This window comes from Lithobates pipiens, unplaced genomic scaffold, assembly GCF_037356315.1.
Source record: "Lithobates pipiens isolate NorthernLeopardFrog02 unplaced genomic scaffold, aLitPip1_a1.2 Scaffold_18, whole genome shotgun sequence".
Classification (NCBI taxonomy): Eukaryota; Metazoa; Chordata; class Amphibia; order Anura; family Ranidae; genus Lithobates; species Lithobates pipiens.
The window spans coordinates 298,405,904-298,430,338 of record NW_027507758.1 but is presented as its reverse complement, the minus strand read 5'-3'; the positions used below and the strand labels follow the sequence as shown (position 1 = coordinate 298,430,338).

The 24,435-nt window shown below is 41.3% G+C and overlaps 1 protein-coding gene across 2 annotated transcripts in view; it reads right to left on the bottom strand.

The window, feature by feature from the left end:
* The window catches only part of ATG5 (autophagy related 5), a 286,210-nt gene that overhangs the window by 166,372 nt on the left and 95,403 nt on the right, over positions 1 to 24,435 (bottom strand). For both annotated transcript variants that reach the window (XM_077487175.1, XM_077487174.1), the window contains exon 6: positions 6,809 to 6,903. In XM_077487175.1, coding sequence (XP_077343301.1) covers positions 6,809 to 6,903 — 95 coding nt within the window. The remainder of the gene's footprint in view (positions 1 to 6,808; positions 6,904 to 24,435) is intronic.

Below are 24,435 nucleotides of genomic sequence, written 5' to 3'. Positions count from 1 at the left end.
GCATGCTCGACAAGGAAAGAATACTGTATTTACAGGAAGAAAATAGCACGCCCCTTGATGGCATAAGTCGGGGCTTATACAACCCAGGGAAGATCAGTAAAGGCCCATATATCTTGTCACAAAGAAAGCAGTGCATAAAATGTATAGAAAACGGCAATAAAAAATATTTATATCAGTAAAATCACAAAGTCTCTATGACTAATAGGGTCCCAAATAGCCAAATCAAATTTTATCATCAAGATGGTCATGCCTTTTTGGATAGAGAAATGTAAAACTCCTGTCCATTTATTTAATTACAGTGTGTGTGTGTGCAATCTGTAGATATTTCTCTTCACGTTCTCTAAAGGAAAATATCTGATTAATCTGGGTCACCGCCCCACCTCTCCACTTCATCCATTTTTAGAATGGTGTCCATGCCAAGTGCCCAACCTCCTGTGTTCACAATGCAGCAGGGTAGCCACTCAACACAAGACCCAAAGTGGAGATCACTGGAGTAAAGATAATACTTCAGTGATCTCCAGGTTCTAGAGGGATCCCACAGGTATGGTACATGCAAGCGGGGCCACTGTAACCATGTAAAAATGCCATGACTAGAATTTGTTTTTAAAGAATAAAAAAAACTCTTTCAGGACATTTAGAAAGCACAAGATTGTGTGCAAAATATTTTCTTTACATTGTTTGCTTTGGGACTCCGAAGCAAGTGAAGCCCTGTTCATTGTAATGAATTGGTAAAAATGCCAGAAGGAAACCAGTCACATACACTCCTGTGCAAAAGTTTTGGGCGGGTGTGAAAAATGCTGTAAAAGAAGAATGCTTTCAGAAATAGAAGTGTTAATGGTTTATTTTTATCAATTAACAAAATAGAAAGTAAATGAACAGAAGAGAAATCCAAATCAAATCAATATTTGGTGTGACCACTCTTTGCTTTCAAAAAAACATAAATTCTTCTAGGTACACTTACCAACAGTTTTTGAAAGAACTCAGCAGGTAGGTTGTTCTAAACACCTTGGAGAACTAACCAATGATCTTCTGTGCATGTAGGCTGCCTAAAATCCTTTTGTCTCTTCATGTGACCCCAGACAGTCTACATGATGTTGAGATCAGGGTTCTGTGGCAGCCAAACATCACTTCACTTCCAGGACTCTTTAGTGTTATTTACACTGAAGATAGTCGTTAAACGCTTCGCGCCCGCTCCATAGCCGAAATACGGCTGCAGAGCGGACGCTAACTGCCGGGAGGCCGTTCCTGAACGGCCTCCTGTTTACTTCCGCAATGCGCGCTCCCACAAGCGAACATTGGGGAAGTTCTGTGCTGGCCATGTCCCTCGGACACAGCCAGTCATAGAACGCTGTAAACGGCAAAACACAGCAGTCGTTTACAGCGCGATCGGTGTGTCCAATGTGATGTGATCTCATATGTAAACATATGAGATCATCTCTCAGCGCCGCTCTCCCTCCTCACACAGACAGTGTGTGAGAAGGGAGAGATCAACGGCTGCAGCGGCCGGAAGTTTAAAAAAAAAAGTGCCATCCGCTCCAGTGCCATCCTCCCCCCAGTGCCATGCTCCTCCCAGTGCCACCTGTTAGTGCTATCTGTCCCCAGTGCCACCTGTTAGTGCTATCTGTCCCCAGTGCCACCTGTTGTCAGTGCCATTTGTCCCCAGTGCTATCTGTCATCAGTGCCACGTATAAGTGCCACCTGTCATCAGTGCCACATAGTGCCATCTGTCATCAGTGCCACATATTAGTGCCATCTGTCATCAGTGCCACGTATCAGTGCCATTTGTCATCAGTGCCACCTGTCAGTGTTACGTGCCATCTGTTGTCAGTGTCATGTGTCATCAATGCCACTTATCAGTGCCATCTGTCATCAGTGTCACGCGTCATCGGTGCCACGTATTAGTGCCATCTGTCATCAGTGCCACGTATTAGTGCCATCTGTCATCAGTGCCACGTATTAGTGCCACGTGTCATCAGTGCCACGTATAAGTGCCATCTGTCATCAGTGCCACGTATAAGTGCCACGTATAAGTGCCATCTGTCATCAGTGCCACGTATATGTGCCATCTGTCATCAGTGCCACGTATATGTGCCATCTGTCATCAGTGCCATGTATCAGTGCCATCTGTCATCAGTGCCACGTGTCATTGTCCTGGTGCTCCAGGGCCTTCAAAAGTGTAATAGGTAGTCAACAAGTTAGATGTGTAATTTATGCTCCTAGAACATGTGATGGCGCTCCCTGCATGTTGGGCCTCTCTATGTGGCCAGGCTGTGAAAAAGTCCCACACATGTGGTATTGTAATACTCAGAAGGAGTAGCAGAATTTTTTTGGGGGTGTCATTTGTGGTATACACATGCCACGTGGGAGAAATAACCTATTACAATGACAATTTTGTGGAAAAAAATAAAAAATCTTAATTTTGCAAAGAATTGTGGGAAAAAATGACAACATCAAAAAGCTCACCATGCCTCTTACTAAATACCTTGGAATGTCTACTTTCCTACTTTCCAAAAAGGGGTCATTTGGGGGGTATTTGTACTTTCCTGACTTGTTCGGGTCGCAAGAAGCGGGATAGTCCACCAGTACATCAGATGTGATCAATTTTGTGCAATTCGCACCACAGCTTGTAGACTCTCTAACTTTCTCAAAGACCAAATAATATCCACTAATTTGGGTTATTTTTTACAAAAGATATGTAGCAGTATAAATAGTGGCCAAAATTTATGACGAAAAATTCATAATTTGCATAATTTTGTCACAGAAACAAAGAAATATGCGGTGTTTTTTTTCAAAATTTTCGGTCTTTTTTCATTTATAGCACAAAAAATAAAAACCCCAGAGGTGATCAAATACCACCAAAAGAAAGCTCTATTTGTGGGAAAAAAAGGACAAAAAATTCATTTGGGTACAGTGTTGCATGGCTGAGTAATTGTCATTCAAAGTGTAAGAGCACCGAAAGCTGAAAATTGGTCTGGGCAGATAGGGTATTTAAGTGCCCAGTAAGCAAGTGGTTAATGACATTGACTGTATGTTTGGGGTTGATGTCCTGCTGCAGAATACATTTGGGGCCAATCACATGCCTCCCTGAAGTTATGGCATAATGGATACATATCTGCCTGTATTTCTTAGCATTGAGGACACCAATGATTCTGACCAAATCTCCAACTTCATTTGCAGAAATGCAGCCCCAAACTTGCAAGGAACCTCCACCATGCTTTACTGTTGCCTGCAGACATATATTATTGTAAGGCTCTCCAGCACTTCGGCAAACAAACTGCCTCCTGCTACAGCCAAATGTTTAAAATTTTGCCTGAGTCCGGAGCACCTACTGCTGTTTTTCTGCACCCCATTTCTTCTGTTTTCCTGCAGAGTTGAGTCGCTTAGCCTTGTTTCCACGTCGGAGGTGTGACTTTTTGGCTTCAATTCTCCCAAGACGACAACTTCTGACCAGACTTCTAAGGACATTAGATGAGAGTACCTGGGCCCCACTGGTTTTTGCCACTTCTGTGCTGCTGTCACTGCAGAACATCTTCTGATGTCAAAGCGAAGTAAGCATGATAGGTCTTTTATCTGCTGCATTAAGTTTCCCTGGCCGTTCACTGCATCTACAGTCCTCAACGTTGCCTGTTTCTTTGTGCTTCTTCCAAATAGCTTGAACAGCACATCTTGAAACCCCAGTCTGCTTTGAAATCTATACCTGAGGAAACTTTGCTAATGCAGTATAACTACCTTATGTCTTGTTGCCGAGCTCAGTCTTGCCATGGTATATGACCCGTGACATGAAACAGTCTTCCGCAACCTCACCTCAGTAGCAGAGTTTGGCTGTTCCTCACTCAGTTTTTAGCTTTCTACACAGCTGTTTTAGTTAATGAAAGTGTTTCAACCAACATATGAAATTGATGATGATTGACACCTGCTTGATATAATTGTTTAATCATATATCTGATTTTAATCCTACAAAATCCCGACTTGTCAAAATGTGCAAGCATAAGAATTTAAAGTTTTGTAACTTGATAACGTAATTAATAAAAATAAACAATTAAAATATATATTTTTAAAAGCACTTACTTTATAACATTTCTTCACATGCCTAACATTTTTGAACAGTATTGTATCTTTGAGGAAATAATGTCATCTGAATGCATTCTTCCTATATCTTGGAGTGTTCCCTGTAGCGCTATGCAAAAAACACAAAACACCTCCCCACTCTGATCTACATAAATTACATTCAATTTATGAGCTACATGAATTACGAAGCTCTTGGGGCCTCAACACTGTGGTGTCCTTTGGAGAGTTGATAGTGTTATCTGCTCTCAGTAATAAATGGAGCAGCTTTTTAAAAAACAAGAATAATATCTAAATGCTGCATTCAGTGGAATAAATGTATTATTAAGGTATACCCTATTATTATTATGACTGAGGTGGATCCAGTGATCCAATGCTCAGAAAAGAGGGTGAAAAGAAAAAAAAAAACATTATCGACAGACCTATTTATCACATGGTTTACGATTATGCACAAAATAGAGTTGGTTGGTGAGGGAAGAAAAGCAGAAATTATTTAGAAATAATATTTTTAATGCTTAATAACGTAGTGTGGCAACTGCTTATACATTAGGTAACATTCATGGTAATAGCTGTAATTTCCGTTCCCAATTAATCATTAGTTTCACAATGACTAGTTATTTTGATGTTAAGCATTTATGTCAAACTTATATTTAAAGTCCTCATCCTCTTGCCAAAGGAACAAACGTTAGCATAATTGGGTACCAAGTCTACAACTGTTGAGAATTTATATATCACAGGCTCATTTAATGTGCAAAACTATCAGCCAGTTAGGGTTTATTGAGGCTGCACTGCCATAAAATCTATAGGTAAACCATTTAAAAAAGCAACATTCAACATTTTTGTTAAAAAAAGACATACTGTATATACTCGAGTATAGGTCGATCCGAATATAAGCCGAGGCCCCTAATTTACCACAAAAAAACTGGGAAAACTTACTGACAGACGGCGGCCATTCCACTGTTCACTCTCTGTCTGTGATAGGCGGAACACTCAATTTCCCAGCAGTCAGTGTTCCGCCTATCACGGACATCCTCTCATCCTCGTCCGTAGTATGAGAATGAGCGGATGTCCGTGATAGGCGGAACACTGACTGCTGGGAAATTGAGTGTTCCGCCTATCACAGACAGGGAGGCGCGGCTTTTGAATAGTGGAATGGCCGCCGTCTGTCTACCTGATCTCCGTGACTCGAGTATAAGCCGAGGGGGGCACTTTCAGCCTAAAAAAAGGGGCTGAAAATCTCGGCTTATACTCGAGTATATACGGTAAGCAGGGAAATAAAAAGGGGTTTACTTTTATATCTGCAGATAAATGGTTTTGCAATCTGCAAATCTAAGTGGCAGCAAATCAATCATCTGTTCCTGTTAGTCTAAAGTCTTGGAACGCAGCAGAAAGGCTTTGATTCACTCTCAACCTGGTGTAATTTGCCCATTTCAAGAGCAAATTTTAACAAGATATCCAACACATTTTGAATGGAATTTTTCTTTTCCAGCAACTGGAAAATAATTGAACAGGAATGACCAGACTTTGAAAATTAATATGATATATGGGGATTGTTTTTTAAAGCTCAGGGCCTTTTTTAAAAAAAAAGAGAACCCAAAAATAAATCGACACAAGAGCTATTCATAAATATAATTTTTTTTTTTTAAAGTACAAATTAGAGGGTTCTTGCATAAACAAGGCAGAAATAGAGCATATATTTTAAGTAAATCTCTGCATAAACAGGTCTCCAAAGTAGTCCTGTCAGTAGATAAAGTACATAGGGCACAGTTGTAGAGCAAGCATATAATGCAGGAATGCTACGTGTTTAGCCAAGGAAGTTGCATCATAATGAAAATTACAGTTTGTATCCATTATTTTAGATTGTATCAGGTTAATGTAAACTGTGCTCATTTTAAGCATATCAGGCACAATCAAAACTGCAAAGGAGACCTCTATATGCTGCAAACCACAGCTAAAATATCATTCTCATATCACTGAGCAATGAACCACTTAAGGCACATGTAGTTTCTCCGTCAGTATGAAGAAACTTGTAGTTAAGCCACACTGTGTTCACCATTTCAATAGATGTCAAAACTTGTGTTCATATATGCTGATGCATAACTTACATAGCAATCAAAGCAAGAATATATATAGCAAACAAACCAAAAGTGAAGTCAAGCAAATTGCATTGCAGTATATGGTCACGGCTTTTGTCCATTATATCAATATTGGAATGTAATTCTGGCCACATACAGTTTGAATCTGGCCCGGTTCTAGGTGAGCACATTCATGCTCACATAGAACACAAAAGGAGGGTAGACATATATAGATAGCTTATAATTAACTGGTCAGAAAGGTTTCACAAGCACAAACATCCTTCCGCAAGCCTCAGCTTGTCCTGTACATTTTCTACTAACGGGACTAATTTGGAGACACTAGTATGCAGAGATCTACTTAAAGGTATAAGGTTGATCCAAGCAATGTGTATGCAAGATGTATCTTTTGCTTAATGAATCATGTGTACAATGAGGAGTGGAGGCTGATGTGATTATAATTCTTCCTTGTTTTAAACTCTTTCTGGGAGTTTGTGATTTTTTTGATTTCTGTGATTTGTTTGTTTTGGGGGGGGGGGGGGGCTTAATTATTATTTGTATAAGAACTTTTTGTGTTTTTATTTTTGTTTTTAGGAAATGCCCCAAGCTTTACTTTAAAAACAAAACCCCTTATAAATCACATTTAAAATGTTGTTTTAATTACTACTTACCAGGTATATCCGAAAAGGTATGTAACGGAATCCCCCTTCTTCTGTGGAATACTCCATAAGCTTTCGGTTTATGGCCCAAAATTGGTCAAATTTATCTAGAACAAATGAATTAATAAAGTTATGTTTCTGAACAGAACTTACTGAGAATTATGCTTACATACAGAACATCAAGTAGGACTCCAGTCAAAACATTTTTCTTGTGTGTTTAAATGGGAAAGAGTTAAAAGTGGAAGACTTAGAACCCTTGTCAGAGAGAATCACCCTCCTTCCTTATCAGGACTTATGGAAAGAAAGCAAGGGGAAATCACCCCAGTCGGGGCAAAAGCTGGTATTTCCACTTTGGCTTCTGAAGAATGTTAAAAATACAGCTAATAGTGCTCAATTGTAAATCCCCCTTTACGACTGTAAGTGAGCTTAGAGGTGCCTGATGCAGAATCTCTACAGAAGATTTCATTTAAGGGTACCCCCAAAAGCAACTACTCCCAAAGCTATCTGTCAACATGGAGAGGACAAAATCTTTAAAATATGCAGAAGAAAAGGGAGTATCGGCAGAAGCTTTCATTTACAGGGGCTTTATTCTCACTTTGTTAAATGACTGTGAATACAGGATTCAAGATTCAATCACAAGGGTTTTAATAATCTACCTTAATTTCAATAATAGGGTGGCAAGCAGATTTTTAGAGGTGTCCTATTCCTGAAGAAGGAACTGGGTTACCATTCTGAAATGCACCAAAATAAAGGTGGATTACTGGAATTTTACATCTAATATTTAGATATTCACAGCTGACCCAAAACCCATGTGACCGACTGGAGTGGATCAAGCTAATGCTACATACTAAGCATGTGAAGTATGTCTTAGCAGCCATCTAACAAGATGAGACGACTCCTTACAGCTATTTTCAAATCTTTATATGAAAGCTGCTCTTAGAGGAGCTCCCCTTTCTTTTATATATATATCTTTCAAAAATACAGCCAAGCATCATATGAAGGTCCCTTTCTGGAACAGTAAATACCACTATAAGTTCAACAAGAAATACATCTCCAATTGGCAATTACGTAATAAAAAAAGGGCCTTCACTGTTGAACAAATTCCCTCGCAAAACCACTTCAATACACTCTAATGCTGCGTACACACGAGCGCATTTTCCGTCTGAAAAATCTTGGATGGTTTTTCCGACGGAATTCCACTCAAGCTTGGCTTGCAAACACACGGTCACACAAAAGTTTGCCGAACTTTCAACCGTCAAAAACGCAGTGACGTACAACACTACAACGAGCGAAGAAAATTAAGTTTAATGCTTCCAAGCATGCGTTGAATTGTTTCTGAGCATGCGTAGGAATTTTGCACGTCGGAATTGCTACAGATGATTGGAATTTCCGATTGGAACTTTTTCAGATTTAAAATTGAGAACCTGCTCCCAATATTTTGCTGGCTGTAATTTGGCCAGCAAAAGTCCGATGGAGCATACACACGGTCGCATTTTCGGACCAAAAGCTCTCATCGGTCTTTTGCTGGCCAAATGTTCGATCGTGTATACACTGCATTAGGCAGAGCCCGGAAAACTTCAGGATGCTTCCAGCTTGCGCAGAGGAATACGTAAAAATTTTTTTTTAAAAAATCAGGTGTAGTGGAAAGGTCTTTGCTGCTGTAGGGGCACTAAAACACCCAAGGCTGGGAACAGTGGGCTTATCCTCCAGATGTATAGTAGTGCAAACTGCATCATTAAGAGCAGAATTTGTCTTTTTTTATTTCAAGGTACCAACAGGAGACTGTGGGGACTTTGAGTTTGAGTCAGAGATTACTATGACCGATAATGGGGGGTTAATTCTAAGACCGTGGAGAGATCAAAGATTGACTCTGCAAGGGAAGGCCTGGGAGCACACTTAGAACCCTGTGGTCTGTGTCCATGAGGAATTTGGTGAATTTGACTACAAAATATTGTGCAACTGCAGTAGAAGCCCCCAACAACAGGCTAGGAAACTCATCCTCAGACAACAGAGCTAGGGGAGCATGCAATGAGGTAGAGCCTATAATCAAAGGATTACAGAATTGCAGACTTCAGGCATCAGTGCATTTGGAAGGTACAGAATGAATGTCTCTGAAAACACAGCTAAGGTCACCTGTAGCAGAGGGATGGTCTCCTCAGTGTCTAGATACAGACATGTTGTGTGGCGGTGATACAACTACACTCAAAGTATGAAGCAAGGCATTTGGTACTTTCAAAGTCAGGCAGCTGGAGGCCAAAAGGCTGGAAGAGACTAATGTCACTGCCAGAGGGCAGAAGGAATAAACAGAAGATCAGCATTCTATGTGGTTCTTTTGAAAGAGCAGCAGTGGGATGAGGCATCCTCTACACTGAATGGTGGGGGGAGAACGCTTATTAATTGTGACACTATATCTAGCGGATGACATAACCCTTTCTGCTAAAAAAAAAAAAATGACAGTAGTGGGAATTTTGAAAGGCCTTTGGCAGTGCAATTAACAAGGAAGCTCCTGCTGATTGTCCTAATCAACAGGGTGGTTATTCAGAGACCGGGCAAGTGTTGAGGCAATGCCAGGGGCTCTGGACCTGAAAAACTACATGCGGCTAACTTTTACCAGTACTGGATCTCGAAAGTACTACAAGCAGAACCCAGTGCCCAAATGTAAAATCAGGGATATCCCCACAATATACAGTCAAACAAGGTAGGTTTGGCACTCTAAGACCCCTTTCACATTGAGGTGCTTTTCAGGCACTTTTGTGCTAAAAAAACAAAAACCTCCCGAAAACATATTTGGAGCAGCATTTTTGGAGCATGTTTTAAGAGTTAAAAAAAAAAAAAGCTCCTCAAAAGCAACCTTCTCCTTTGAAATGGTTCTTGCAGAAGTTTTTTAAATCATGTGGCCTTCAAAAAAGTGCACCACTTACTCCTCAGAAGCACTTAAAAAGTACAGCAAAAGCGCTCTGGGTTTTATAGGCAGTTTTCAAGCGCCCCAGTGTGAAAGGGGTCTAAAGTCAAGCTGGAAAAAGGCTGATCTGGATAGCTGCCATGCAAAGAACAGCTTAAGCAGCGATGTTGTGAGAAATCTTCAATGGCAATGGAAAAATAATCATAGAAAAAAGTTGAAGAAAAAAAAAAAAGCTAGAAAAAGTTGGTTAACCACTTTCCGACCAGCCGCCGACGATATAAGGCGGCAGGCCGGCTCTGTTGCGCAAATCGCTGTACCAATATGGTGGTTCGTGTAATAGATATAGCGGGCACCTGCGTGACTGATGCTTGTGGAAATCAAACAGATCCTGTCAGGGGAGTAGAGATGGATCGTCTGTTCCTAGTGATTAAGAACAGCGATCCCTCTGTACTCTCAGTCAGTACACTCCCCCCACAGTTAGAAACCCCTCCCTAGGACACACTTAACCCCTTGATCGCCCCGTAGTGTTAACCCCTTTCCTGCCAGTGATATTTATACAGTAATAAGTGCATTTTTATAGTGCTGATCACTGTATAAATGTCACTGGTCCCAAAAAAGTGTCATAAGTGTCCGATCTGTCTGCCACAAAGTCGCAATCCTGCTAAAAATCGCTGATCAATGGCATTACTGGTAAAAAAAAAAAAAATAACAATAAAAATTCCATAAATCCCTCTCTTATTTTGTAGATGTTATAACTTTTGCGCAAACCAAGCAATAAACGCTTATTAAGTTTTTTTTTTTACCAAAAACATGTAGAAGAATACATATTGGCCTAAACTGAAGATTTTTTTTCTTTTGTGGGGATATTATAGCAAAAAGTAAAAAAATTATTTTTTTTTTTTCAAAATTTTCTTGTTTTGTTTATAGCAAAAACTGCAGAGGCGACCAAAAGAAAGCTATATTTGTGGGAAAAAAAGGACATCAATTTTGTTTGGGTACGTCATCGCACGACCACGCAATTGTCAGTTAAAGCGAATCCTTTCCGGGGCTGAAGTGGTTAAACTTTTCTCAGCACAGTTTAAGTTCATCCTCAGACAATAGTCCATCATACAATCCGACGGACAGTCCGTCATACTTTCGACTGAACGGACTTGACCACACACGGATGCACAAACAGTCCGTCGAAAGCTTGCGCGATGACGTGTACATCGCGTACGACGGGACTAGAAATAGGAAGTCCAATACACAGCAAAGCACCCTTCCGCCGTGTAAATCCTTTCTGAGCATGCGCCATTCTTAGTCCGTCGAACTAGCCTACTGACGAGCGGATTGTCCGCTGAAACCAAAGTACGACGGACAGAATTTCGAAAAATCCGAAATACTTAGTACGCCAGACTGCACGCTGAAAAAGTCAGCTGAAGCCTACACACGAGCGGACTGTCCGCTGAAATGTGTTTCGACGGACTAAGTACGCCATACAGTCCGCCCGTGTGTACGCGGCATTAGGCATGCTGAGTATTAGATCCCTTTAACACCGAGCCACCCCGGGCGTCAGCGGTAAAGCGGTGTTATTTTTAGAATCGATTTACTGTCGTTGTTTTAGCGGCACTATTCGGCCGCTAGCGGGGCCCACAAATACACTCGCCAAAATGCAGCTGCAGCGGCACTTTGTCAGCAGTATAGCAGCCCTGCCCCATTGTTTTCAATGGGGAGGAGCGGTGTATTCACTGCTCCTGCACAGCTGCAAATAAGCTGCTGGCAGGACTTTTTGTGACACTCTGCCAGCCCAGCGCCCCAGTGTGAAAGCACTGGGTTTGCAGCTGAGGCTTTTTTCAGGCGCTAAAAAATCGCCTCAAAAATGCCTGGAAAACGCCTCACTGTGAAAGGGGTCTAATAGGGGTTATCCTGGAATGAATTACATTTTTTTTTATTTAAACAGTGGCCAATCCTCCTGTAGGCAGCAGTATATCCCTGAAGCATAGAACTTCCTGAACCCCTCAATGGATGAGAAAGAAACAGTTTCTGTGAGTTTAAAGTGATTACAAAGCATCACCTTGTAACAACCCATTCATGAAAAGCAAAATATTTGTATATACATATTAAAAAAAAAAAAACAACTTATAAATACTTTTCACCCTTTTTTAGAACCGATTGCATTCCCTCTGTTCTCAGCTGCATAAGAGCAGGGGGAGGAGAAACAGCAGCACACCATGCTTCCCAGCGAAAGGCTATGCCGGGGGTGTGTCAGAACCTGATCACTGGAAGAGAGCAGGCTGAGTGCCCAGCACAGCTAGAGAACTGACAATGGTGTGTTCTGCCTAGTGTGGTCAGTTTTATGAGGAAAGTAGAGGGACTGGCAGAAACATCAGGTATGTCACACAAAGGAAGCAATACAAAGAGAGCAGGGTACTTTTTCATACAAGTACATGGTACAGCAGGCATATATCAGGAATATGAAATGTTGGGTTTACATATTCTTTAACTCAGTATGAAACAAAACTTTTCTAGACTGGTTTCATTTTAGCCACAACTGGTAAATATTCTTGTTTACGTGTCTAATTGAGGTCTAAGAGTCATAAAAAATAAACTGCTAAAAACCTGTCTGTATTTAGTGATCTCATCTACAGGTGTGTTTTATTTTCATATGCTGTCATGTATTTGTAAATCAACGTTTCAAAATGTAAAAGATGGAAAAAGAATTCTGGACGAAAATTGCACATTAAATATATATGATTAACAAAACTTTAAAAAAGTATTATTTCACCAAAAATGTATAGGAAGGTGGTAGACCAGGAGATCCAAGCACTGACATTTACCATCAAAGTCCCTAAGATACAGTACCTTGAAAAAGTATTCCTACCCCTTGAAATTTTCCACATGTCATGTTACAACCAAAAATGTAAATGTATTTCATTGTGATTTTATGTGATAGACCAACACAAAGTGGCACATAATTGTGAAATGGAAGGAAAATGATAAATTGTTTTCAACAATTTTTTTTTTTTACAAATAAACATCTGAAAAGCGTGGCGTGCATTTGTATTCAACCCCCTTCTGAAGGCAGTTGGAACCAACTGCCTTCAGAAGTCACCTAATTAGTCAATAGATTCCTTCTGTGTGTAATTTAATCTCAGTATAAATACAGCTGTTCTGTGAAGCCCTCAAAGGTTTGTAAACAAACAGCATCATGAAGGCCAAGTAACACACCAGACAGGTCAGGGATAAAGTTGTGGAGAAGTTTAAAGCAGGGATAGATTATAAAAAAAAACATCCCAAGCTTTGAACATCTCACAGATTCTGTGATTCACATTTCAATCCATCATCAAAATGGAAAGAGTATGGCACAACTGCAAACCTAACAAGATATGTCCGTCGACCTAAACTGACAGGCCGGGCAATAAGCGCATTAATTAGAGAAACATCCAAGAGGCCTATGGCAACTCTGGAGGAGCTGCAGAGGTCCACAGCTCAGGTGGGAGAATCTGTCCACAGGACAACTATTAGTCGTGCACTTCACAAATCTGGCATTTATGAAGAGTGGCAAGAAGAAAGACATTGTTGAAAGAAAGAAATAACAAGTGCTGTTTGCAGTTTGCGAGAACCCATGTGGGGGACACAGCAAACATGTGAAAGAAGGTGCTCTGGTCAGATGTGACTAAAAGTAATTTTTTTTTCATCTAAAAGCAAAACGATATGCGTGGAAGAAAACTAACACTGCACATTACCCTGAACACACCATTCCCACTGTGAAACATGGTGGTGGCAGCATCATGTTGTGCTGATGCTTATCTTCAGCAGGTACAGGGAAGCTGTCAGGAAGATGGATGGGGCCAAATACAGGACAATCTTAGAAGAAAACCTATTAGAGCCTGCAAAAGACCTGAGACTGGGGCAGAGGTTCACCTTCCAGCAGGACAAAGACCCTAAACATACAGCCAGAGCCACAATGGAGTGGTTTATATCAAAGCATATTAATGTGTTCCAATGGCCCAGTCAAAGTCCAGACATAAATACAACTGAGAATCTATGACAGAACTTGAAAATTGCTTGAAAATTTCCATCCAATCTGACAGAACTTGAGCTATTTTGCAAAGAAGAATGGGCAAAAATGTCACTCTCTAGATGTGCAAAGCTGGTAGAGACATCCCCAAAAAGAATTGCAGCTGTAATTGCAGTGAAAATGTGGTTTAAAGTATTGACTCAGGGGGGCTGAATACAAAAGCATGCCACACTTTTCACATACCGTATATACTCGAGTATAAGCCGACCCGAATATAAGCCGAGGCCCCCAATTTACCCCCCAAAAAACTGGCAAACTTATTGACTCGTGTATAAGCCGAGGGTGAGACATGCCTGTCCATCCCTGTGTGTGTGTCTGTCCATCCCTGTGTGTCCGTCCATCCCTGTGTGTCCGTCCATCCCTGTGTGTCCGTCCATCCATCCCTGTGTGTGTGTGTGTCCATCCATCCATCCATCCCTGTGTGTGTGTGTCTCCATCCATCCATCCATCCATCCATCCCTGTGTGTGTGTGTCTCCATCCATCCATCCATCCATCCCTGTGTGTGTGTGTCTCCATCCATCCATCCATCCCTGTGTGTGTCTCCATCCGTGTGTGTGTGTGTGTGTGTGTGTGTGTGTGTGTGTGTGTGTGTGTGTGTGTGTGTGTGTGTGTGTGTGTGTGTCCAGCCTACCTTTGTCCCGAGCCTCCGTCCCGTGCCTTGCCTCCTTGCCTCCGTCCCGTGCCGTGACTTGCCTCCTTGCATCCGTCCCGTGTCGTGCCTTGCCTTGCCTTGCCTTGCCGCCGCCGTCCCGTCCCGTCCCGTGCCGTGCCTTCCCTTGCCTCCGTCCCGTGCCCTCTTCGTCGGCGGCCATTGTAAAGTTCAAAAGCTGCGCCGCCGCCTTCGCCTGTGATAGGCGGAACACTGAATTTCCCAGCAGCCTGTGTTCCGCCTATCACAGACGTCGTATCATCCTCGTCCGTAGTACGAGGATGATACGATGTCCGTGATAGGCGGAACACAGGCTGCTGGGAAATTCAGTGTTCCGCCTATCACAGGCGAAGGCGGAGCCGGAGGCGCGGCTTTTGAATAGAATGGCCGCTGTCTGTCTGCTCGACACGCTGATCGAGCGGGCAGACAGCGATGACTCGAGTATAAGCCGAGGGGGGCACTTTCAGCCTCAAAAAAGAGGCTGAAAATCTCGGCTTATACTCGAGTATATACGGTATTTATTTGTAAAAGAATTGGAAAACCGTTTATCATTTTCCTTCCACTTCCCAATTATGTGCCACTTTGTGTTGGTCTATCACATCAAATCCCAATAAAATACATTTACATTTTTTGTTCTAACATGACAAAATTTCAAACAGGTATGAATATTTTTTAAAGGCATTGTATGGCCAAAATGTCACACATGGTGACAATATGCATCAACTAATGTAGCTCATTAACCACTTCAGCCCCGGAGGATTTGGCAGCTCAATGACCAGAGGACTTTTTACAATTTGGCACTGCGCTATTTTAACTGGTAATTGCACGGTCATGCAATGTTGTACCCAAACAAAATTTGCATCCTTTTATTCCCCACAAATAGAGCTTTATTTTGATGGTATTTGATGGCCTCTGTGGTTTTTATTTTTTGCAACATAAATGGGAAAAGACCGAAAATTTGGGGGGAAAAAATTATATTTTTTTTAAATAAACTCAATTTTAGTCACACATTTAGGCCAAAATGTATTCAGCAACATGTCTTTGGTAAAAAAAAATGTCAATAAGCGTATATTTATTGGTTTGCGCAAAAGTTATAGCATCTACAAACTAGGGTACATTTTCTGGAATTCACGCAGCTTTTAGATTATGACTGTCTCATTTTTTGAGGTGCTAAAATGGCAGGGCAGTACAACGCGCCCCCCCCCCCCCCCAAATGGCCCCATTTTGTAAAGTAGACACCCCAAGGAAATTGCTAAGAGGCATGTTGAGCCCATTGAATATTTTATTTCTTGTCACAAGACTTGAAAAAAAGACATAACACATGTGTGAGACTTTTTGGGAGCCTAGCCACGTACAGGACCCCAAAAACCAAGCACAACCTTCAGGATTTCTAAGGGTGTACATTTTTTATTTCACTCATCACTACCTATCACAGTTTTGAAGGCCATAAAATGCCAAGATAGCAACCGTCCCCCCCCCCCCCCCCAAATGACCCAATTTTGGGAAGTAGACACCCCAAGCTATTTGATGAAAGGCAAGTTGAGTCTATGGAATATTTTATATTTTGCCACAAGTTGCAGGAAAATTATTATTATTTTTTTTTTTTTTTTTACAAAACATTATCACTAAATGACATATTGTTCAAGCATGGCATGGTTATATGTGGAATGACACCCCAAAATACATTCTGCTGTTTCTCCTGAGTACGGGGATACCACATGTGGGGAACTTTTTGGCAGTCTACCGTGTACAGGACCCCGAAAATCAATCACCGCCTTCAGGCTTTCTAAGGGCGTACATTTTTGATTTCACTCCTCACTGCCTATCACAGTTTTGGAGGCCATGAAATGCCCAGTTAGCACAAATTCCCCCCAAATGACCCCATTTTGGAAAGCAGATACCCCACGCTATCTGCTGAGAGGCATGTTGAGTATTTTGCAGATCTCACTTTTTGTCACAAAGTTTTGAAAATTGATAAAAGAAAAAAAAATGTTTTCTTTCTTCATTTTCAAAAATAAATGAGATCAGAAAAATACTCACCATGCCTCTTAGCAAATACCTGGGGGTGTCTATTTTCCAAACTGGGGTCAATTGGGGGGGGGGGGGGTTGTGCTATATGGACATTTCAAGGCCTCCATAACTTTGATAGGTAGTGAGGAGTAAAATGAAATTTTTACGCCGTTAGAAAGCCTGAAGGCGGTGCTTGGTTTTTGGGGTCCTCTACATGGCTAGGCTCCAAAAAATTTTCTCACACATGAGGTATCCCTGTACACAGGAGAAGCAAAATATAAAATATTCCATGGCCTCAATATGCCTCTCATCAAAAAGCTTGGGGTGTCTACTTTACAAAATGGGGTCATTTGGGGGGGGGGGTTGTGCTATCTTGGCATTTTATGGCCTTCCATGGTATGATAGGTAGTGAGGAGTAACATTTTAAATTTACACTCTTCGAAATCCTGAAGGCGGTGATTGGTTTTCGGGGTCCTGTATGTGGCTAGGCTCCCAAAAAGTCTCACACATGAGGTATCCCGGTACTCAGGAGAAGCAGCAGAATTAATTTTGGGGTGTAATTCCACATATAACCATGCCATGTTTGAAAAATATATAATTTAGTGTAATTTTCCCGAAACTTGTGACGAAATATAAAATATTCTATGGACTAAACATGTCTATCAGAAAATAGGTTGGGGTGTCTACTTTCCAAAAAGGGGTCATGTTTTGAACTGTCCTTGCATTTTATGCACAACATTTAGAAGGTTATGTCACACATCACCCACTCTTCTAACCACTTGAAGACAGTCCTTTCTGACACTTTTTGTTTGCTTGAAAAAATATTTTTTTTTTGCAAGAAAATTACTTGGAACCTCAAAACATTATATATATTTTAAAGGAAGGGCCCTACAGATTAAAATGGTGGACGTTGCAATTTTTTTTCCACACAGTATTTGCACAGTGATTTTTCAAACGCAATTTTTTATTTTATTTAATGCACTAAAACACACTATATTGCCCAAACGTTTGAAATAAAAAGAATGATCTTATGCAATTGCTGTTTACATATGACACCAGACCGATGCTTGCGTTCACCTTTGCGCTTGAGCACACGGGGTACTTTTTTTTAATTATTATTTATTTTGCTTTTTTATTATATTTTTGAACCATTCCTTTCAATTTTTTTTAGCATCTTTATTGTTATCTCCGAGAATTTAAATATCCCCTATGAGAGCAATAGGTAGTGACAGGTACTCTTTTTTGACAAAAATTGGGGTCTATTATACCCTAGATCTCTCCTCTGCCCTGAAAGTATCTGACCACACCAATATCGGTGTGATAAAATGCTTTGCTAATTTTCCAATGGTGCTGTTTATATCCGGCAAAACCGAAGTCACAAAATACTCGTAGCTTCCAGTTTCTTAGGCCATAGAGATGATTGGAGCCATTCTGGCCTTTGATCAGCTCTATGGTCAGCTGACTGAACAACCGGCTGCATTCTCCAGTTCCCTGTTGGGACAGGAGAGCCAAAGAAAACCGTGGAAGATGGTGGGGAGGGGGGAACGTTCCCTCCCACTGCTTATAAAAGCAGTCTAGAGGCTAATTAGTCATTCGAATTGCTTTTATATGAAAGCCGAACACTGGCTGAAAAGAATGATACCAATATGATGCCTAAACCTGCAGGCATCATTCTGGTATAACCACTCAAAGTCCAGCAACATACCAGTAGGTTGCTGGTCCTTGTTGGGAGTACACTGTAATGTTCTTTTTCATGCAGCCTGTGGACTGATCAAAAAAAAGATTGATCGGTGGGTATGCCCACCATTAGAATACCGCCCTTCATCCACCCACTTCTAATGATGGGCATACATGCACCATTTTTTTTTTTTATTGTGGTGGTGAAATCACCTCCAACAGCGCTGGAGTCACGGCTTTACATACTGTGGAAGCAAAAGTTGTTGCTGTCAACATAAATAAACCCTTGCTGCAGCTGAATGGTGTATCCGCTAAGCAAATGGAGGTTAACAATAAAACAAACATTACAGTATAACAGTAAGACTTACCATACCTGCAAAGCAAATACAATACAACATAGTAAAAATAAAACAGAGAGAGAACGATAGATATAGAACAATAGTGAGCGAACAGAAGAGCGGACATAAGAGAGAGAACAATAGAGATAGTGAAGAAAAATACAACTATTTTTGGATTTTTTTATTTAAAATTTTTTTGCTTTTATAAAAACTGTCAAAAAAACTGTAAACTGAACGTCACAGATTGAGGTCTCTCAAAATCAGGGGAGGACTGACAACTCATGGGGCCCCCGGGCAATAGGAGATTATGGGGCCCCCAAGCAATAGAAGATTATGGGGCCACACAGTATACACATACAGTATACACACACACACACTGAAAAGGTACTGAAGAGGCAGGGCAGCTATAATCTTGGGATTTTTTTAAAAACACAGATTTTTACATACTGGCCCTGGTTTTATTGAGGCTGGCAACTCTGATGGGGCCCCCTAGTGGCATGGGGCCCTCGGGCAGTGCCTGAGTGCCCCAGTGGTCAGTCCGCCCCTGCTCAAAATGTGATGGCCATCACATCTTTTGAGACCCCGAGACCCTGTGTTAGTGTGCCTAGGCATGTGGGGTGCTGTACCCTACGCGGCTGGTCAGTTCTCTAGCTATACTGGGAACTCAGTGTACTCTCCCCCAATGATCAGATTTGTCCTTGTCCAGACTTGCCCCCGTAGCACAGCCATTCACTGGGAAGCTCAGTGTACTGCTGCTTCTCCTCCGCCCAGCTGAGCACAGAGACAATGTAATCTCTTATAATAAAAAAAAGGGGGGGGATTTTTATTTTATTTTTAAATCTATACAAACAATTTTTACCTTTTATTTCTAATTTAAACCAAATGGGTTGTTTTACAATGTGACTGTTTACAATCACTTTAACTTGATTATACAATATTGTATAAGGTTTTAAAGCTCTGCAGACTTAAATGTAAAACTATATTCTTTTTGACTCTTGGTACCAGAATCTTATGTTTATTTTGCTAAACTGCACCAGAAACTTATACAAGAGAATATGGTAACTGTGCAACAAAAATTGTTCTCTCTTTGGATGTTTTATGCACCAACTTTTTTTTTGGGCGAGAAACAAAAGCCAGGTTATGGCATGAGACAGTGAGGCACCAACAGAGTAAGGCCTGGTTCACACCCATGCATTTTTTAGTTCATTTTCAGTTTTGCAGAAACACACTACAATCCATTTAACATGGTTTCCAATGGATCACGTTCACAGCTGTACATTTTATGGAAAGGGTCAGGGACCAGCAGGTTGTGATTTTGGTTCTATAGACTTAAATGGATCACAAACGTGTATTGAAATATGCAAAACGAACCTGGAATATGCATCAACTGCAACTTTCATAGGTGTGAACCAGGCCTAAGACCCTTTTTACACTGAGGCAGTTTTTAGGCATTTTAGTGCTAAAAATAGCACCTGTAAAGCGCCTGAAAACTGCCTCTCATGCCTCCCCAGTGTGAAAGCCCAAGTTCTTTCACACTGGGAATGTGCGCTTGCTAAACAGGGAAAAAAAAAGTATTGCAAGCAGTATCTTTGGGGTGGTGTAAGAGCGCTGTATATAGCGCCCTTACACCACCCCTGCCCATTGAAATGAATGGGCAGCTCTTCAGAAGAGACGCAACGCGGGCAGTTTTAACCCTTTCTTCTGCTGCTAGCGGGGGTTAAAAGTTCCCTGCTAGTGGCTGAAAAGCGCCGCTAAAACTAGCGCTGCTTTACTGCTAATGGACTAGGTGCCCCAATGTGAAAGTGGTCTAAGTGTCACTTGATTCAAAAATCACCTGACTGGATTACAGGAAATAAGAAAATGAGTAAAACTCCCCAGAAATAGCAAAGCATAAAACGTACTGGAAAGAAACTGGATGGCTAGTCAGTCGCAAGAAATTTTTTACAATTCAAAATAAAAATAAATTATTGGTTACATGACATCATAAGACACAATAACATTCACCAAGCCTTCTTTAATGTGAAGAAGGCAAATACCACATTTGGCCTCTGCCTTTAAACAAAATTCGTAAATGCAACCCCCCCTCTACAAAAAGTAACCACATCACAAGCAAATTATGTAAATACTAAAAGGATGACTGCAGTTCTGGATGACTCTAATGGAGATTTTTTCCACATTACACCATCATAATTCCTAAGAGTACACAGCAAAGGTAAAGCAACAACAAGAATTGTTGTTCATTGTTGTTCAATTATACATCTGAGAGAAAAGCATTGCTACTTTATTCTTAAGAAAAACTAAAGCGTTTGCAATATGTTATTCATATCACTGCTATATTTGCAGTGAGGAAAAAAGTATTTGATCCTCTGCTGATTTTGTATGTTTGCCCACTGACAAAGAAATGATCACTCTATAATTTTAATGGTAGGTTTATTTTTAACAGTGAGAAACAGAATACCAACAAAAATATCCAGAAAAACGCATTTCAAAAAAGTTATGAATTGATTTGCAATTTAATGGGTGAAATAAGTATTTGATCCCCAATCAGCAAGATTTCTGGCTCCCAGGTGTCTTCTATACATGCAACAAGCTGAGATTAGGAGCATTCTCTTAAAGGGAATGCTCCTAATCTCAGCTTGTTACCTGTAAAAAAGACATGTCCACAGAAGCAAATCAATCAATCAGATTACAATCTCTCCAACATGGCCAAGACCAAAGAGCTGTCCAAGGATGTCAGACAAGATTGTAGACCTATATAAGGCTGGGATAGGCTACAAGACCACAGCCAAGCAGCTTGGTCATAGGGTTACAACAGTTGATATTTGCAAATGGAAAAAAACACATAACTGTTGATCATGAGAACGGTGAGGAATCAGCCCAGAACTACACAGGAGAATCTTGTCAATGATCTAAAGGCAGTTGGGACCATAGTCATCAAGAAAACAATTGATAACACACTATGCCATGAAGGACTGAAATCCTGCAGTGCCCGCAAGGTTCCTGTGCTCAAGAAAGCACATGTACAGGCCCATCTGAAGTCAGCTAATGAACATCGGGATGATTCAGGGGAGAACTGGGTGAAAGTGTTGAGGTCAGATGAGACCAAAATCGAGCTCTTTGGCATCAACTCAACTCGCCAGATTTGAAAGAGGAGGTATGCTGCCTATGACCACAAGAAAACCATCCCCCACCGTCAAACATGGATGTTGAAACATTATGCTTTGGGGGGTGTTTTTATGTAAGGGAACTGGACAACTTCACCGCCTCAAAAAGACAATGGATGGGGCCATGTACCATCAAATTTTGAGTGAGAACATCCTTTCCTTAGCCAGCGCATTAAAAATGGGTCGTGGATGGGTATTCCAGCATAACAATGACCCAAAACACAAAGCCAAGGCAACAAAGGAGTGGCTCAAGAAGAAGCACATTAAAGTCCTGCAGTGGTCTAGCCAGTTTGCAATTCGGGAGCTGTGATGCGCACTGCAAGCGTCCCTTCTTCCACCCGCCGTCTATGACACTCGGGGGCGGATGCACATTCACTGCACATCGACGTCATACCAACGCGCCGGACGTATGTCTTTGTGAAGCTGTCTTGCCAGCGGGGGTTTTCACCATCTCTACAAGCAACAGAGTGAGATCGTGTTGGCGCCAACTGCCGGGTGAACTGCCGCCCAGGCGCCAGTGCTGCCCCTCGCTCTGCTTGTGTGCGTGATGTTGGGGGTTGGTCTGCTTGCATTTATAGGCAGTCACTCGGGCTGAGTTGGGTCACTCTGCACATTGGAGTCCACATCTCCCGTTGGAGTGGTCTGTCTCCCCCTCTTCAAGCACCAGGTACCTATTAGATTTCTACGTGTCACCCCTACCTTCTGTCCCCCCACTCACCCCTGTTTTCAGGTGTCTTGGTGGCAACCTCCCACTATGGTTCTCCACCTCCACTCCTGCCTAGTCACATCAATATGAGTTTCCATTGCTGCACACACCATCCCCACAATTTAGCCCACCCTTCACTTTTAATTTGCCAATTTACTCACATAGCTTTAATATTTGTTTCACTTGGTTGACCCACTCATCACTAATATTTCTCATGTTCACAACAGGAGTGCTCTGTGTGCTTGGATCTGCCCGGGGTATTGTCTGCGATGACTGCCACCACTGAACAGCTTCCGATACTGATGCCCTTGGGTGGCTCACAGTCCCTGACACTGTGTTATCACGTGCACATATACTTGTAAGTGACCTTGGGGGGTGTTTTCTATTTATCCTTCCCTATATTGATACAAGCCAGTTAACCTAGACAATCTATTTCCCATTGCAGAAACATCAAACGCTTGCTCCTGAAGAGCATCTTAAAGCCGTGAAATGCATCAAGCTACCATACACCCACATGCTTATTAGATTATTGTGCCCATATACATACATCTTTTAATACTGTGACAGGGATCAGAAAGACCATAGACCATGCAGGCGCTATCTTGTAATGTGTATACCTAATCATGTATCATGGTGGATTCGGTAATCTTATCATGTGATCAATGTTTATAATCATGTTATTACCAGATATTACTGCTTTAGAAATTGACATTACAAAAGTGTGCATTTCTATGTATATGAAATTTAATGTATGTAAACATGTATCTATGGATTATTAAATCTTTTTCTAGCCACCATTCTACTCAATTGCTATCATGGGCTTCAAATTAAGTCCCACTCGGCCATGGCTTTATTTAAAGGCCCAAATTCACCAATTCCCCCATTTGTTATTATGGTGGTACATGTTATTTGCACTTTCACTACACTTCTTAAGATATCCTAAAAAAATAAATAAATAAAAATATTGTAGGATACAAACTTCTAAATTGAAGTTTGCTGAACCCTTAAAAGTAGGATTAACACCCAGCAATTTTTTATGCACATGGAGTGCAATAAAATAAACACTCCCCAGTAAACTAGTTGTTAAAATTAATTTTCATCTAAGATATTTTTTATTGAATTTTTTTTTTTCCGTTTGTTTTTAACTACACACCTAAGACGGTACATTGAGTTTCATATTACAGAAAAGACTATGACAAAAACATATGGGTTTAGCGGAATAGAGAAGATATTTTTATATTTTTTTGTTCCAGAGGTATCTTGAACATTGTGAGATTTGTGCTCACATTACAAAGTGTGTATCAGGAGAGGGGACATCAGGGCAAAATAAATTCTACCCTACCTCCATAAGAGGCCTAGTGGACTTGTGTTGTAAATACTGGATATTAAAGTCTGCTATGGAGAGCCTTGGTATTCATTAGGGTAGGAGAGTATGATCTGAAGGGTTGGGATGGGTTATAGTGTAGGGGCAAAGGGAAGGGGAAAGTGCTAGTGGGGATTCCTGGTAAATTAGGCAGCTTTATAGGGTATAAACCGTGCATTGTTTTGAAGGTTTAGCGGTGAGGATGGACAGTTGTAAAAGGGTGGGAAAGTCCTTTGATGGTAGTGTGGTGAGACGTGGGACGCAGTCTGGGTGGGGACAGGGGGTATGGGGAAAGCTTTGAAGGGTGGTGGTGAAAACCAGCATACCCCAGACTAGTAAGTCTGTGGACATTTGAGCAACATTTGTCTTCTGATTTATATGTTGTTAGGTACATGTTGGCCATAGCCCAACATTGCCTGGAGAATTGTAATGATTTATTTTCTCCATTAGGTATTGCGGAGTTCCTCTATGCACGCATTTGTAGGTGAGGCAAAGGGTCTTGAATGTGGTCCGATTTTTTTACGGTTAGTCAATGTAGGCTCCTCAGGGAAGGAGAGATGGATTCCCAGGGTTTTTTTCCTGTTATCAGCCTTGCCGCCGTGTTTTGGATCAGTTGTAATCGCGCAAGTTGATATTGTAGTAATCCTATGTAAAGCAAGTTTGCGTAGTCCAGTCGTGAATTAATGACTGTTCCAACGACCACTGCTTTGTCATTCTTTGGGATAAAAGGGATGAGTCTGCGAAGCATGCGTATCGGATGGTGAGATCC